The sequence below is a fragment of the Dermacentor silvarum genome, chromosome 3 (assembly GCF_013339745.2).
Source record: "Dermacentor silvarum isolate Dsil-2018 chromosome 3, BIME_Dsil_1.4, whole genome shotgun sequence".
Taxonomy (NCBI): Eukaryota; Metazoa; Arthropoda; class Arachnida; order Ixodida; family Ixodidae; genus Dermacentor; species Dermacentor silvarum.
The window spans coordinates 229,356,041-229,372,804 of record NC_051156.1 but is presented as its reverse complement, the minus strand read 5'-3'; the positions used below and the strand labels follow the sequence as shown (position 1 = coordinate 229,372,804).

Genomic DNA, 16,764 nt, shown 5'->3' with positions numbered 1-16,764 from the left:
GAATTCAGGATCGCCAGTCAACCTCTAGATTCTGTAATGAAGTACGTTTATCTAGGTCAGTTGCTCACAGATGACCGTGATCATGAGAAGGAAATTTACAGAAGAATGAAATTGGGTTGGAGTGCATACGGCAGGCATTACCAGATCCTGACTGGGAGCTACCACTGTCGTTAAAAAGAAAAGTGTACAATGATTGCATTCTACCGGTGCTAACATATGGGGCAGTAACTTGGAGGTTAAAGCTCGAGTTCAAGTTAAGGATCGCACAAGGAGCGATGGAACAAAAAAATGTTAGGCCTGACGTTAAGACAGGAAGAGAGCGGTGTGGATCAGAGAACAAACGGGGATAGCCGATATTCTAGTTGGCATTAAGCTGAAGAAATGGAGCTCGGCAGGCCATGTAATGCGTAGGATAGATAACGAGTGGACCATTAGAGTTACAGAATGGATACCAAGAGAAGGGAAGCGCAGTCGAGGACGGCAGAAAACTAGGTGGGTTGATGAAGTTAGAAAATTTGCAGGTGCAAGGTTGGAATCAGCTAGCGCAAGGCAGGGGTAATTGGAGATCGCAGGGAGAGGCCTTCGTCCTGCAGTGCACATATAGGCTGATGATGATGATGATGAAATGTAAAAAGGCACGTGTTTCGTGCATTTGGTGCAGGTTAAAGAACCCTAAGGGGTCAAATTAATCCATAGTTCCCCACTACGGTATGCCTCATAATGGTATTGGGATTTGGGAATGTAAAACTCCCGAATAAAATAAAGTATGTTGTTCGTAGACGCTGACACATCCAATGCTCAGTTACGCGAAATCTCGGAAAAGTGATCGTATCTCCAAAAGTTATTACCGACATACAGGGTGCACTTTGTGGAGTCGACAGTGCAGTTTTATAGCCTCGAGCAAGGCTCACCAAAGAAGGGTAACGAAATTTAAAAAATTAAGTTTTGCTTTGCGGCGCATTGCCTGTGCTGTCTTGCGATATCAAACATTTTTGTTTTTCCCAATGATTTCGTTATTGCAAGGTTCACCTGTCTGACAAAATCTCGAAGGCCATGTGGTCATTCGTTATTCTGCCTGAAATGTTATTTTTGTGAAAACTTCTCAAGTTGTCTTCACAATTTAATTCAACAAGCACCCCCTACTTTGGTAAGCAGTATGTCCAGGCACAGTAGACACAAACATGCATTTGAAGTGTGCAATCTTCAGCTGGCATTTTTAGCTAAAACTAAGGTCTGTATCCGAGCTGGTTGATAAGGCAACATCTTTGAAGGAAACAATGTGGCGGACACACATCCGGTGCGCTGCAGCACAGTGCTGTTTGTTGTTTGTGTGCTGTAATCAGCAGCTTTTTTTGTTATTGTCGTTTGCTGCTAGTGACAGTGCTGAGTGCATCAAGCTAGTTGACTGCATCATGGTGCTCATCTTCTGTTGTTGTTCCAGGGCCCTTAAGTACATGCCGCATGCAGTGCTGAAGCTGATGGAAAACATGCCCATGCCATGGGAGCAGATCCGAGATGTGAAGGTTCTATACCATATCACCGGAGCCATCACTTTTGTCAATGAGATTCCCTGGGTCATTGAGGCTGTCTACATTGCTCAGTGGGGGTAAGCACGGCTCACTTTTGCGATTCTCATTGCTCTCTTGTCTGAGGATACAAGCCAGTTTCATGTCAGTGCATAAAAGGTAATGCTGCATAGGCAAGATGAAGTGTTGGTCCATGGTGCATGCTCTTTGTCGCACTCCCTTTTTGTCAATCTGGGTCCATTGCTGGAGCCATTGAGGCACGTCACCGTGTGCCAAGTGCGCTTCTCCGATCGGAGAAGCCCACTTGCTGGGAAGCGGCACAGCATTTGATACAGTGCAGTTTACTTAAAACGATATCGAGAGGAACGAAAATCCGATCATTACAACCGATCATCGCTCTATCTGAACTGCAGTAAAAAAAAAAAAAAAAAAAAGGCTGCCAAATGCAGTCGCCGACAGATTTTTTAGACGAATTTAAGCACCAAAGTTCGATTTTCTGGACTAAATCGCTCGTTCCGAGCCACGCTACCGTTACGGCGGCTAGAAGGGGAGGTGGGAGCAACGCAGCCGTCGGAGAGCGCAGCGCGTGTTGCAGTGATTCATGATGCCGGCTGGTGGCGCACGCGTCGACGGTAAGGTGCCTTCGCTGTAGCTTAGCTGCTGACGGAGCTAGCGAGTGCGCTCGGTTTGCGTGGTTCTGTTTGGTTCTTTTAGCTCCACGGCTCGTTTCTGTTCGCATTCACGCTGTGCCGTTGTGCGTCCTTGTGGTGACAATATTTTTACACGTCGCCATGCCGTAAGAAGCCATGTCAAGTGGCATGAAACGACAGACACACTGTTTTGCGCCGGGCTGCACAACAGGCTATGTTTCTGCTAGAAAAGCAGAAAAAAAAAAATCCCTTTTCTCGGTGCCTGATGACGATGAGGCACTTAAGCGTGACAGCGGCCCGTGCCCCGTGCATACAAGGCCTTAGACAGGACTTCGAAGATCTGCGAGCTGCACTGTGAACCCCAGTTGAATCATCTACAGGGTGTCCCAACTATCATGCAACAAGATTTTAAAATATGCAAATGCCCCGTAGCTGTACAGAACCGAGGCAATGTTGTTTGCCGTCGCTTGTAGATACTCGCATTGTTTTTTCATTCCTCCTAATTATATAATTAGTCTCAATAATTAATCAACTTCTCAAGTATTATAATTAGATGAAAAGTGTCAATGTGAAAATTGTAGAACAACTTAATAAACTACCGATACAACTTTCTTTTGCTCAATACGTGCTACATAAAAATGTTTTGCTGAGCGTGAAAGAAGCCAGCGAATACACGCAAAGTGCCTCGAGCGGCCAGTCGCGCGGCAATTTTGCGTGTATGCGCGGGCTTCTTTCACGCTCGGAAAAACACTTTTATGTAGCACGTATTGAGCAACAGAAAGCTGTATCTGTAGTGCTGTATACACTACATACAACAGAAAGCTGTATGTAGTGCAGCGGAGAAGTGTTATCTTGCAAACTTCGTAACGGCTGAGCAATGGCACAGCCTCCGAGATCAGCTCCGACAGCGTGCCGTTGCTGATTCGTTACGGAGTTAGCATGATTACACTTTTCCGCTGGGCCACGCGCCATATGGGACGGCCGGAGCTGATTGCGGAGGCCATGTGCGAAATAACGGGGCTCGTTTCTTCGACCTCCATGGAGATTTCCATTGACGGAGATCGCCAACGCCGTGACGCTCTTGTCGACTGTATGCGGTGACGTCAGTCTTGCGCAAATCCAAGCAAATCTGATCGCCTCCAAGCGTAGTATGAGGCAGGGCATTATTGAACATTTTTTTATGTCGCTCTAAGCCCAATAAATTTTCTTTTTTAGGGCGAACAAGTTTTTCGGGCTGTTTGATTTTTCGGACTATTTTTCGGTCCCCGCGAAGTCCGCAAAATTGGTCAGCGATTGGTATACCTTTGTAGTCCCGAAACCAAATTTGCCACTTGCGATAAAAAAAATCAAGGTTGTAGAAAGTAGGCTGTGAAAATATGTTGTAGGCTGTGAAAATATGTTTATTTATATCTCTAAATAGCATTTCAGTCGTTAAGCGCGCTGATATTGTCAGAAATGTGCACTTGCTTTTGCGGAAGTTTCATTTTCACAATCGCTGTGTGCATCATGTTTAGCTGCTGCGCGAACACTGGCGGCTTAAGTTTAGCATGCATGAAATCAATGAGCGACTCAATCAACGACAGTGCACTATGGTTGAACATCGGGATTGGTGTCAAGGACTGCCATTGTCAATCTCGTTGCCTCTGTCGCACAATGCCGCTGTTTGTCGTGACAACGATCACCCTGTCTCTTCGCAGAACGAGGCAGCACTATCTGCACTCAGAAACTCCTCTATCGAAGCGCCACCTATTTCATTGTCGGTAGCGACGTGCTACCAGAGTTTGGTAATGTCAGCGGCTTCCACCGTGTTAGTTTCACCCATAGGGGTTTCATCCTGGCGCACAAAGCCCGCCTGTGGACGAAATCGTTGTGGACGAAACCGCGGCCGCTATCGACGCTATCATGGACGGCGACCTTGCGGTTCAGAAGGCAGGCGGCTGACGCACACACCAAGTCAAAACGAAACTACCGTTCGCTGCAAGTGTGGATGAAACTGCGGTTGCTATCGACGCTGCCATGGGAGGCGACTATGCAGTAGAGAAGGCACGCAGCCGACACGCACACCGAGCGAAACCACACAACGCACACCGAGCGAAGGTGACGTCAGTCTTGCGCAAATCCAAGCAAATCTGATCGCCTCCAAGCGTAGTATGAGGCAGGGCATTATTGAACATTTTTTTATGTCGCTCTAAGCCCAATAAATTTTCTTTTTTAGGGCGAACAAGTTTTTCGGGCTGTTTGATTTTTCGGACTATTTTTCGGTCCCCGCGAAGTCCGCAAAATTGGTCAGCGATTGGTATACCTTTGTAGTCCCGAAACCAAATTTGCCACTTGCGATAAAAAAAATCAAGGTTGTAGAAAGTAGGCTGTGAAAATATGTTGTAGGCTGTGAAAATATGTTTATTTATATCTCTAAATAGCATTTCAGTCGTTAAGCGCGCTGATATTGTCAGAAATGTGCACTTGCTTTTGCGGAAGTTTCATTTTCACAATCGCTGTGTGCATCATGTTTAGCTGCTGCGCGAACACTGGCGGCTTAAGTTTAGCATGCATGAAATCAATGAGCGACTCAATCAACGACAGTGCACTATGGTTGAACATCGGGATTGGTGTCAAGGACTGCCATTGTCAATCTCGTTGCCTCTGTCGCACAATGCCGCTGTTTGTCGTGACAACGATCACCCTGTCTCTTCGCAGAACGAGGCAGCACTATCTGCACTCAGAAACTCCTCTATCGAAGCGCCACCTATTTCATTGTCGGTAGCGACGTGCTACCAGAGTTTGGTAATGTCAGCGGCTTCCACCGTGTTAGTTTCACCCATAGGGGTTTCATCCTGGCGCACAAAGCCCGCCTGTGGACGAAATCGTTGTGGACGAAACCGCGGCCGCTATCGACGCTATCATGGACGGCGACCTTGCGGTTCAGAAGGCAGGCGGCTGACGCACACACCAAGTCAAAACGAAACTACCGTTCGCTGCAAGTGTGGATGAAACTGCGGTTGCTATCGACGCTGCCATGGGAGGCGACTATGCAGTAGAGAAGGCACGCAGCCGACACGCACACCGAGCGAAACCGAAACTACTATTTGCCGCAACCGCTGCGGACGAAACTGTGGTGGTTATCGACGTGATCATAGTTGGCGACTACGCACTTATGGAGGCACGCGGCTAGCCGCCAACGCAGTGTTACGCGCGGCGATAAACGCAAGAATAAAGGCTTGTTCTATGATAAAGGCTTTAAAGGCACAATTAGGCACGAAGTACTTCGGAATTGCTGTCAGTAACGTGCCACGTACGATTGCCGCTGAGGACCACGGCGCCGCGGCCTGCGCCGCTTCGTTTCGGTTGGACGCTATGCCGTTCTTGCTCTTCTGCGGCGTGCATTTGCGGTGCTCCGCGCAGTTTTTTCTTTTATTCCTCCAACGTATATGTCAGCGCGCACGCTATCGGCACCTATCCTATCTACAAATAGGAGAAAGGTGGTAAGCTACGGCCTCCGAGATTCAAGTGCGAAAGCTTAGGCGCGCTGCCTGTTCTCAGAGGTTGAGTGGCTGCTTGCGTATTTATTGCGCAGTTTGCACGTTGCTGTTACGCACTGTGATGTGCTTTTTGACACTCTGGCATGAGTAATGAGGTTCTTTGGATCGAGCGCACCTCGTGTTCGTCGTTTTAGACACTTGTCGAGAGCGGGACCAGGGAAAATTTATCAGTGGTTCGCGGAACCCCCGAGCAGGGGCCTGCGGAACCCGTAGGTTCCGCGGAACCCACTTTGAGAACCCATGCTCTAGTTAATTCTATTTTTTGGCTAATTCGATCCTAATTGCAGGTCTCGGCTGGTGTCCATGCATTTCTATGGGCATAAACATTTATTTCGACCCTAAAATTGGCCTTCGCTGGATAATTCCAACTTGACCAGTCATCATGCATGCGCCTGACACCTATGGTGCCGTTTCCTAGTACAGACGAACCAGGATATATTGAATCTGAAGGGGATCACAAAAACGTTCAATACTATATAGGTAATTCGATATATATAAAATAAAAATTGTGTACAAAAAGTTTCAAGGGGATTAAAGAGCTGTCCGTTATACACAATAATTCGTTATATGCAAGTTCGATATGTCCTGGTTCGACTATAAATTGAGCCTAAAATTGCCTGTGCAGTGCAAAACCAAAACTCCATTCGCCTGCTTTACTGCATAATGAGGCTTTATTGCAGGGAAGTTGAGTTTTAAAAACTGTGCAGCAAAGCTGACAGTTGGGTTAATTATCAAGTTGGGTTAATTTGTCATGTTGAAACATTGCATTTACATTGTCAATGTTAAAGAAAGTGGGCAGCTTGCACTAGTGGTGCCAGGCTGGAGTAAGCAGCAGAGCTGGTGATCAACCTAGCTTCTTCTAGGTTTTACTAGGTTTGGCTATATTTTGCTAGGAAATGCTAAGCGCTGCTAGGCACGGTATTCCGAATCTGCGCATCGGTGGCGAGCCGATTCTCACTTGGCCGCACGGGGTGCTTCAAGATGACCGGAACGGATATTCTTTGGTCATTCCATGTCAAAGCTACATGTACTCGCCACAGAGTCAACAATGAGAGTTGTGCCGCCGTCGTGGCGGCTCCGAGCTTTATCTCCTCGGCGACGTCACGGCCAAGCTGCACTTCCACACTTGCCGGGGCATGGCTGGTCGAAACATGCCGAGCTGCTGCCGACCCAGCCTGCATTTCCCTGGCGCGAACGCGGGAAACGGGGAATGCGGGCGGCGTTGGCAGCAGCTCTGCGCTTCGTCTCGTTGGCGCTGCTACAATTTCTATCTCGGTCTCATTTTCTCTTTCCCTCTCCCGAGCATGCTCTTCTTCCCTCTCCTTAACGTCCCATGTCAAGGCAACACGTGCACGGCACAGAGAGGAGGCGAGGCACACGCCGCTCCGCAAGGTGCTTGCTAGGCAACGCAGTAATGTCATAGCTCGGCGAGGTTTTGCAGCAGCAGGCGGCACTTTTTACGGCTAGCTAGAACAGCTTCGCTGTGTAAAGCTAGACTAGTAAGCTGTTATACTAAAGCATTGTGTATTTGGCTCATGGAAACTTGGAGAATTTAGCAATTCCCCCTAGCTGTGTTTGCCAGCCTGTACCTTATTGTACCGCATCAAATGCCCGTGAACTCAGAAGCTTTGACCCTGTGCCAGTCGTCGCTCATCACACTTGCTGTCAAGCAATAAGCTCAGAAATGAGGGTGACGCTGCAAAAAAAAAAAAAAAAAGTGCACCCTCACTGCTCTGAGAGACTAGCTACTGAGAGGCTGGCTTTCCCGCAAAGTTTAGACGTCTAGTGGCTAAGTGTGCATTACAGGTGCAAGTTCGCTAGCAGCACGAAATCATCACAAAATTCAGCACAAGATCGCCCTAATATTCTTAGATAAGATAAACAAATGCCAAGAACCGTATTTGCTCCCGCACAGCCAGCAATACATTTGATTTGATTCGAATATTCTGTTGGATACAAATATTCGAACATTTTCGAACATCTATTTTTCGAATCCAATACGAATATTAAAAATATGATATTCAACTTATCGAATAATCACACACCCCTACTTTCTACTCAAAGTTTGTTTCTAATACATTGTACAGTGGTTCGTATCATCATTGTGTTTTATGCACTTGTGCAGAACTATGTGGATCATGATGCGCCGAGAGAAGCGTGATCGGCGACACTTCAAGCGCATGCGGTTTCCCCCCTTTGATGATGAAGAGCCTCCGCTGGACTATGCAGACAATGTGCTGGATGTGGAACCCCTGGAGGCCATCCAGATGGACCTGGACAATGATGAGGACTCGCCTGTCTGCAAATGGTTCTATGACCATAAGCCCCTTGCGGAGACCAAGTGCGTGCACTCATTTTTCTACCGGCTGGCGCCAATTTCGGGTTTTCTGAAAACGTTAATGAACATATTCAACAGTATCCCCTTGGAGACATAAAAAACGTTTCAAATTGTCGTAATACAATTTTATGTATTCATTTAGTTCAAGGGCTAGCTCAATCTTTGCGACCACATGTCACTCAATGTTATTCTCCTTGGGGAGAAGTGTGGATCATAAAAAGATTTTTGGAAACCACTTCTTTGAGAACCTGCGATGCCTAATATATGCAGTACTGTGGCGGTTTGGCTGAAAACACGCTCTAAATGCCCCCCCTAAATAATCTTGTCAACATGGATTGCAAAAAACGAGCTCAAAATTGGTCAAAAAGATGAATTTCACTGAGCCATTTCTCGTCTTTCCCGCTACCGAGCGCCACCATCTTGGTATCATTTGAAAGCGTGATGTTGCACCCATCTATTGCTGCCTCCCACATGTACCATGGCTGTATGAGATGCCAGCGGCATTAAAAAAAAAAAAAAAGAAAAAAGAGGCGTGTCTGACAATGTTTACAATGAAAGCTGGCTTCCTATTTCCTGTGCAAATAACGTGCTGGCCGACGCTTCTATGCCTCTTCGTACAACTGTATGGTTCTGCAACTGTTTTGAAAGTAACTGCATTTTCCAACTTGCTGTCATACCTTAAGCAAGTGCATAATACAGTCAACTTCCGTTAATTCGACCCTGACGGGATCAACGAAAAGATCGAATTATCCAGCGGGTCAAGTTAAACGAGATACAGAAAGAACACAAACACAACGCTGATTCATTTGGCAGTATTTTCCCTATCCTAACACGCCCCTGAATTAAATGTGCGCCATCTTTCTGTGGGTCCAAGTAGAAAACTAACTCAAAATGACAATAACACTCCTAAACAAAATGTAGAAATATAACACACATCAATTCTTTAGCGAGAAAAATGGGCAAGGACCTACCATATTTACTCGCGTAATCAATGCACTCGCATAATGATCGCACCCCCAACTTTAGTCGTCAAAATTTATATATTTTTTTTCTTCTGCGTAATCAATGCACCCTGAACTTGCTGCCGTGAAGCTGTAGAAAGACAGTACAATTCGGCGTTCGATATGGTGTCCGGCGGGTACGATTGTATGGGACGCCAAATCGTACTGTGTCTCCTACATTTATTGCGATAGCAATCATGTGGACACTCCAGGCGCATTTTTGCCGTCGGCCCCGACAATCGCCGCTCTTTCCCGTGTTCGAGGAAGGAAACCGAGGAGGAAACGCGCTGTATTTCGATGCGTGCATGGCGGTGGGAGGGGAGGGAGGGAAGCGGCGAAGCAACTGCACATTGCGCAGCTGCGTGTGCCCTACCTTGAAAGTGATCTGCGTCAGGGGTTGAGTCTAGGTGCGACGGCGGCTTATACCTTTGTGCGTGCTCCGTTATCGCTGCTCAGTTTACGTTCAAGCGATACACGGCACGAAGGTCACTTCACTCGCTGTTGCTGCCGTGCTTCCTCACACCAGCGTTTCGACAGTGAGTGTCCGTGGCCTTTGAGTGCGATCGGTTCGTTTGCCTGTGCGCACTGACACCATGCTGGTTAAATTACTTTGCAAGTTTATACGCCCGATAAAACTATTATCCTTCGTATAGCTCTTTACGCAGTTGATATCGCAATCGATGATTCACCTTTCGGGCGAAACTGCGACTTCTTTAGAGGTGGCCGCGGAAAAAAATTGTTCGAAATTTTACCCCACATGATAAACGCACCTCCCAACTTTGCGCATATTTTTCGGGTAAAAAGCATGTTATTATTTATTTATTTATTTATTTATTTATTTATTTCAAAATACCTTACAGGCCCCATGAGGAGCATTGAGTAAGGGGGGCATCACTGCAAGACAGTTTTACACATGAATTCCGAAACTGGAGGACCACAAAAATGAGCAGAAGTCATCGTCGCAAAACAGGGTTACAAATGAAATAGACGCGTTAGCGTACAAAACATCAGCCAAATGTTATCACGCATATTGGTCGCGCACATATCGAACATCATGTAAAAATGTGTATTTCAACGTATGAAAGAAAAAAGAAAAACAATACAAACAATACTTAGATAAACAGAAATAACAGTTCAAGGTAGTGTACAAAATACCAGATAAATTTTACCAAGCACATTGTTCACGCATATAATCAAACATTGCGTAGGAAAAGTTTACTTTAAAGGATGAATAGGAAACAGTAGTCAGCGTGACGTTACATACAAATAGAGAGCATGGCATACAGAATGACACATTGTTAGGACATAAAGTGCAAGTTCAATAGTTTCCTAAATTTATCTCTGTCCATTTGCATCACAGCGCTGTCAGGGAGGGAATTCCACAAGCGGATGGCTCGTGGCAAAGCCGACAAATTAAATGCATCAGTGTTTCCGTAGATGCGAGTGAAACTTAAATCATTATTCAGTCGTCGTGATATGCAACTTGCACGATCCAGCAGCAAAGACGATGACTTCAATTGATGAACCTATTTATGGAACAAGGACAGCAATGCCACGTCACGACGACTACTTAGTGCAGGAAGCAAAAGGTTAATAGGATAGCTTCTAACATGCAGATTAGGTACTTGTGATGAGGAGACCGAATCGAGTACGCGAACTTGAGCTGTCGACGGACGAATGTCAGGAAGGCTAATTTGCGGATATCGGATAGAGAATTTCGTAGGTTGTGACGAATGTACCCTAGTGTTTTTGATGCACTAGCGCATATGTTTGTTATATGAGAGGCCCAGGAAAGAATTGGTGCGAGATGAACGCCTAGATATTTGTACAGTGAAGCTTCGGATACTAGATCCGCATTTATATAATAAGAAAAGCTTGAGTTAAAGTGTTTGCGTGTGAAAGTCATTACCTTGCATTTAGGTGAATTAAGTGTCACTTGCCAGGCGTTGCACCAGTCGCTAATGTGAAGGTCGCTTTGAAGTATAAGGTGGTCCTCAAAGCTGGTAATTGGTCGGTATATTATACAGTCATCGGCGAAAATGCGCGTGCAGAAAGAGATTTTATTAGGCAGGTCGTTGATGTATATTAGAAAAAGCAATGGTCCTAATACACTGCCCTGTGGTACACCGGAATTCACATAGGCGAGGGGTGAAGCAAAATTGTTCACAACTGTAAATTGCTGACGATTAGTTAAGAAGTTACGGATCCAAGATAGCGTTAAACAGTCTAATTTGAGAGCAGATAATTTGGAAATTAAGCGGCAGTGGGCTACACAGTCGAAGGCCGTGTAGCCCACTGCCGTACAAATTATGCAAGTAAATATGGTATTGTGTTGTACTTTCCGGTCGGTTTCCCGAAGTCAGCCACGCCACATGATTTTTCTGGCCAGTTTTGCTGCAATACACCTGTGTTATGTGGTAACGCACATTAAACACCGTGAAGGCGGTTTTGGTTTTGTGTGTCATTGCACTGTGCAGGCAATTTTTGGCCGATTTTCTTTAAAAAAATACATCAAAAGACGTCTTGAAAAAATGCATCAAAATACATGCGTTAGAATTTGCTAGATAACTTGGACATTGGCAGCTGTGGTTATTGCTTGAAAATATTCCTAGGGGGGGGCAGGCTGAAGATCAGTGTTTGTAACGGGAGATGATCAATGCATCGACTGTTCTCTGAGGTCTGCCGAGACAGGTGCTGCCACTGAAGGGGCCTGTTTGGGTCGCCAAAGACCAGTCGCCATGCCGACTGGTCAAGTTCAAATTATCCGGCAAAGGCCAATTTTATGTTTGAAATAATGAAAGTACGGGCCTATAGAAATGCATCGGTACTAGCTGGGACCTTCGGTTGTGATAGAATTCACGAAAAAGTTGAATTAACCGCAGTCGAATTAACAGAAGTAGACTGTAATGAAGTTTTACTGTATATCCATGTTCGCTATGATAAAATTCGTACCAGGGTAATTTGTGTAGGTTTCTCAATTGGGATTGTGAACATGTTTTCCATAGTGAATAGCACCATACAATAACCTTATTGCCCATTTCTAGGCACATGAATGGCGTGACATATCGGCACTGGAACCTGACGCTGCCCCAGATGGCAACACTGTACCGTCTGGCCAACCAGTTGCTCACTGATTTGGTGGATGACAACTACTTCTACCTGTTTGACCTCAAATCCTTCTTCACGGCCAAGGCTCTTAACATGTCAATCCCAGGAGGACCTAAGTTTGAGCCCCTCATCAAGGACATGAACCCAGCGTGAGACACTAGCATTGGCTTTGCTCATATAATCTTCCCTTTTCATTTTTCTGTGCTGCCCTCTGCTGCACACTGCTGGAAACGTTTTGGAAGGGTACTGTGGTTTTCATCCTGGTGATTCGTGTGCTTGCACCAATGTTGAGTGTGCATTGGGTCGCATTTCTCCAGCGCAGCATGTTGTTTCTGGGAGCTACATAGCACCCACTATGAGCATGCTCCTGTGACCAATAAAGAGAACTCGGAGTGGCCGATTCTTGTCTTCCGGCCCAGCTGCTGTGGAACCCGAGTACCCTTCCAAAACATTTCCAGCAGTGTGCTTTTAACGTGATTCGCGTTCTTAAAATACTGCACGCCCTTTGCGGTGATTATATGTCTGCCTGTCTTGGAGCACTGCACTGGACATTTATTCCAGCCTAGACTGAGCCTGAAAGTGCCATGCACAAGCCCACGTGAGCCCGCCCCAGTGATTATACCTGGCCCAGCCCAGTTTGGTTCGACCCATTACCCCTTGAGCCTAAAAAAAGCATGGTTCAGTACTCAGTTATTGTGAATATACCAGCTGACCATGCACATAGCACATATTTGCAAGAGGAAAATTTCACTGCTGCAGGTTTTCTGCAGGAATTTCTGCATAGAAAAAAAAAAGAAGCCAGGTTAAAAAAAAAATTGACATCCTTTCTTCTCCATTCTTGTGCAGTTCTCCTGAAACAATTTTGGCGATTTTGTACAAATATAACGAGTCGTTGTGTTACATCCTTTTGATAATTAAGCGACAGATTTAAGCGCCTTGTGTAAAGCATGCAATTTATTATAAAGTTTCAAAAATGTGCATCGCTATTGGTCACAGCAGCGCCACTCCCCTCAGTTATCAGCTGTCCCATCCCCTGCTACGAAATGAGGGCACGTGACATCATTCGGGCGAGCTATGCAATTGGCTACCCATGTTGCGTCATCGGGAATGCTGAAAAAGCTTGTTAATGTGAAAGCATTATACAGTAAAACCCCGGTGATACGAACCCGGCTGGTACGAATTTCGGTGTGATACGAATTCGTAACATTCCCCGGCCGAAATACATTGCTCACAATACGAAAAAAATCTGCTCTTCCGAACGTGCTGCCGCGCCGCTACGGATCATACGAACGCGTGAGCAACAGCAGCGGCGGCGGCCGAGCGAGCGGGGCCACCGGCACAGACAAGCCGGCACAGCGGGATCTGGGCGGGATCCATAGTCTCCAAGCAACCGACTACGTCACGCGGCTGCACAATCTCTCATTGGTCCCCACGTCGAGCGGACCGGACCACATCACAGCCTAGCCGATGCATAGCGAGAAATTAGACGAGGACCAATGCTGCAACGACGACCGCGACGCTCCCTGCACTCGACTTGCTCAGGCGTTCAGTGGCGTGCGAAAACATTCCCAAGAACACGTGCGCGCACTTATACGCCTTTCAGAAGGCGATCGTTGATGATTTGGACAAGAAGAAAACGTCCCGTTGATACGTTTTTCAAGGGACCGCTAAAAAAGAGAGAGAGAGAGAGAAAAAAAAAAGCCGCAGTTTCGCCCGAAAGGTGAAGCAATGGAAACGCAGCAGCAGCAGCAAGCGAATTGACATTTGCACTGTCCCTCGCTTCAACGCGAACTAAACGTCGAAGGCACAGCGCATACGAAGCTACTGGCACTAGGCGCACTTTGTCAACATCGCAAATCATTTTGACGATAAGGTCCGCGCGGGCGCCAAATCACGTGGCGGCTCCTCCGAACGGCATTGCTCCAACACCGCCAGAAAGCAAAAGCTTATGCGAGACCCTTCAACGCCGCGCGAAGAAAAAAAAGAAAGAAAGAAAGAACCGCGGCGTCACGCCAAGGTCGCCGTTTCTGCGTGGCGCTGGAACACGCGTGTACGCGTGTACGTGCCGACGTCTCAGCCAACGCTGCGGCTGCAGCGCGGAGGGAAGCAATGGCGAAAGCCCAGTTCGGCCAACGCTCGCTTCAACAGCAGAAACCGAAACTTCAGGGAGCGGGCTAAGCGGCGGACGCGCACGGAGACAGTCGAAGGTGAGGGGGCTACGAGGGTGTTGAGAGGAAGGGCGAGGGGAGGCCAAACAGCTTTCCTGTCGCCCTCCTCCCTCACCTGCGACGGTCCCCGCACGCGCCCCGTAGCCGTGTCGCCTCTTTCTCTTCACAACCACAATCTCTCTCTCTCGCCGTGCCGGCGCCGCCCGCTCCGTGAAGTTTCCTTTTCTGCCATCGCGAAGCGGGCGCGAGCAGTTTCGTGGCCCTCGCTCGATATGTGCTTGCGCGCCGCGATATTTCATGAACCGCACCGTTCGTACGTCGTGCTATGGTGCACGAATATTTCAAAAATAAGTCCTTTTAATTTGCACAAATTTTTGGGCCCCTTCGAGTTATAATTATCGAGATTCGACTATACATGGAAGTCAATGGGATTTAGGTCGGGACCGCGAAAACGCGACGTAGCAGTCGGGAAAACGCAGCAGCGAGGAAGGTATCAATGGGATTCCACTATTATAAATCTTTTCTGGTAAAAATAAATTCATTTTTCTAGATAGTGTGTATGTTTTGATGATACGAATTTCGGGTGATACGAATATTTCACGCGACCCCGCGAGATTCGTATCATCGAGGCTTTACTGTATGCCCCATGAAGCAGAAAATCTGATGTTGGGGTAACCATGATGTTCCAAAAAGTCAAGGGTGCTCAAGTGAGCCAATCGAGGCAGTCGAGGATGTCAATTAAGGCAGAGTCAGTTAAGGAAAAGATAATTAAGTTAGAGTTAATTAAGGCACATGTTTAATTAAAGGGGTTGAGATACAATATTTTGAGGCTATAAAAAGCCTGCTGCAGGCTTCCTCTGTATGCAAAAACACTCGACATGAAGTGTTGGACACAGCAAACGTTTACAATATATTTTAATTTGCTTCCAGAGAGTGCCTAAATGCTCGTTGCGATTGAGACCCATCGCTAGCACCATTGACACCGATGTCACTGTGTTGGAAGCGTAACGAAAGTTTTAGTGACTTCTTACCACATTAGAGTGACATGCAATGAGCGGTGACCCACAGCACCGGGCAAGCCTATAGACACTAGCCTCGAGTCTAGAGTGCAGTGAGCTGCATCGGACGCAGACGTAGTCGGTATCGGAACTGCCGCAGCTAGCCATGACAACTGTCAGTGTGGTTTTGTTTGCCTGGGCTGGTACAGAACGTGTGTACGAGAGATGTTGTGGCAGTGCGTGTGTCACAGCTTTGTGGGTCCATGTGACTAAGCTTCCTAGACAGTGACGTCACTGTCCAACTCGGCGTCCAAAAAACGAAACCGAAAATCATTCACATAAATAATGTGATATTAAATCATTTACCGAGAATATGTGAATCTTCGAGCGGTGTATCATGCTGCAGGTGTGTGCAGCGAGTAAACTGTAGTGGCTACACGCTGTAGAAGACGGGAGCACCGCACGCCAATGTCACCACCAACCTCCTTGGTCAACACGGTGGTCACCCACAGTTTTGAAAAGGGGCTTTCAGCGGTAACCTCAAGTTCAGCATTTGTCAGAGAGCCACGCTTTGCATATCATTTGCTCAAAATGATAGCAGAAAAACATGCTAACGAGCTGAGATCCAGAAAAAAAGCACTATGAAGGAGAAAGAACATGCGTTGCAACATGTCAGTGTCCGTCAGAAAGCTGCAATCTTGAGTTAGACTTTGGTGTAGTGGTACCATCTCCACTTTCCACACAAAAAGTGTGGCTTGGATTCCCTGATGCATGTTCATTTTAAAATTTTTTGTTCGTAATTTTTTCTTTTAGATTCTAGAGTAGGGAAAATGTGCTAAATAGCCGATTTCGCCACATTCACCTATCATCAAGAAGTTAACTCGCCCGGTTATCTCTGTCATAAAATTTATTTAATAAAATTTATCCCCACCTTGGTTGCCAGCAATTCTGCTCATTTAACTTTTTAAGCTGCTTTATGTAACATTGTAAAAAATATGCATAAACCATACCTCTCTGTAGCGCCATCAGGCATTGAGAGTACTTGAAATAAACAAATAAGTAAATAAATAAATAAATGGTGACAGCACTTTCTTTTTCCACTGACTGCTACAAATAAATCTGAAAGGTGTAATATGGAGACAATTGTGAATGTACGTATGAAGTATTTTCATGTGGCATTTATCAAACCGAAATAATCCGTGACGCAGCTTATTTGCATATGCGCTCGTAGCAATGCGGCAAATGCCCGTGGCGGCATCCTTTTATTTTTGCTTCATGTAGCATAAAGAAAAAATGCCAGTAAACATTGTGTGTAGTGTCACTGTGTGTGCAACTGCTGCGCACAGTTCAGCCTCAAATTTTGCTCCATGTAGCTAGGCTTAACGAAATAAACTATTAGAAAGAGACGCGGGGACACACATGGTTCAAATCAACCA

The 16,764-nt window shown here is 46.4% G+C and overlaps 1 protein-coding gene across 1 annotated transcript in view; it reads left to right on the top strand.

Moving 5' to 3' along the window:
* Nucleotides 1-16,764, top strand: part of LOC119446842 (pre-mRNA-processing-splicing factor 8) — a 253,265-nt gene that overhangs the window by 25,391 nt on the left and 211,110 nt on the right. The window contains exons 4-6 of the mRNA XM_037711405.2: nt 1,442-1,606; nt 7,841-8,056; nt 12,099-12,311. Coding sequence (XP_037567333.1) covers nt 1,442-1,606; nt 7,841-8,056; nt 12,099-12,311 — 594 coding nt within the window. The remainder of the gene's footprint in view (nt 1-1,441; nt 1,607-7,840; nt 8,057-12,098; nt 12,312-16,764) is intronic.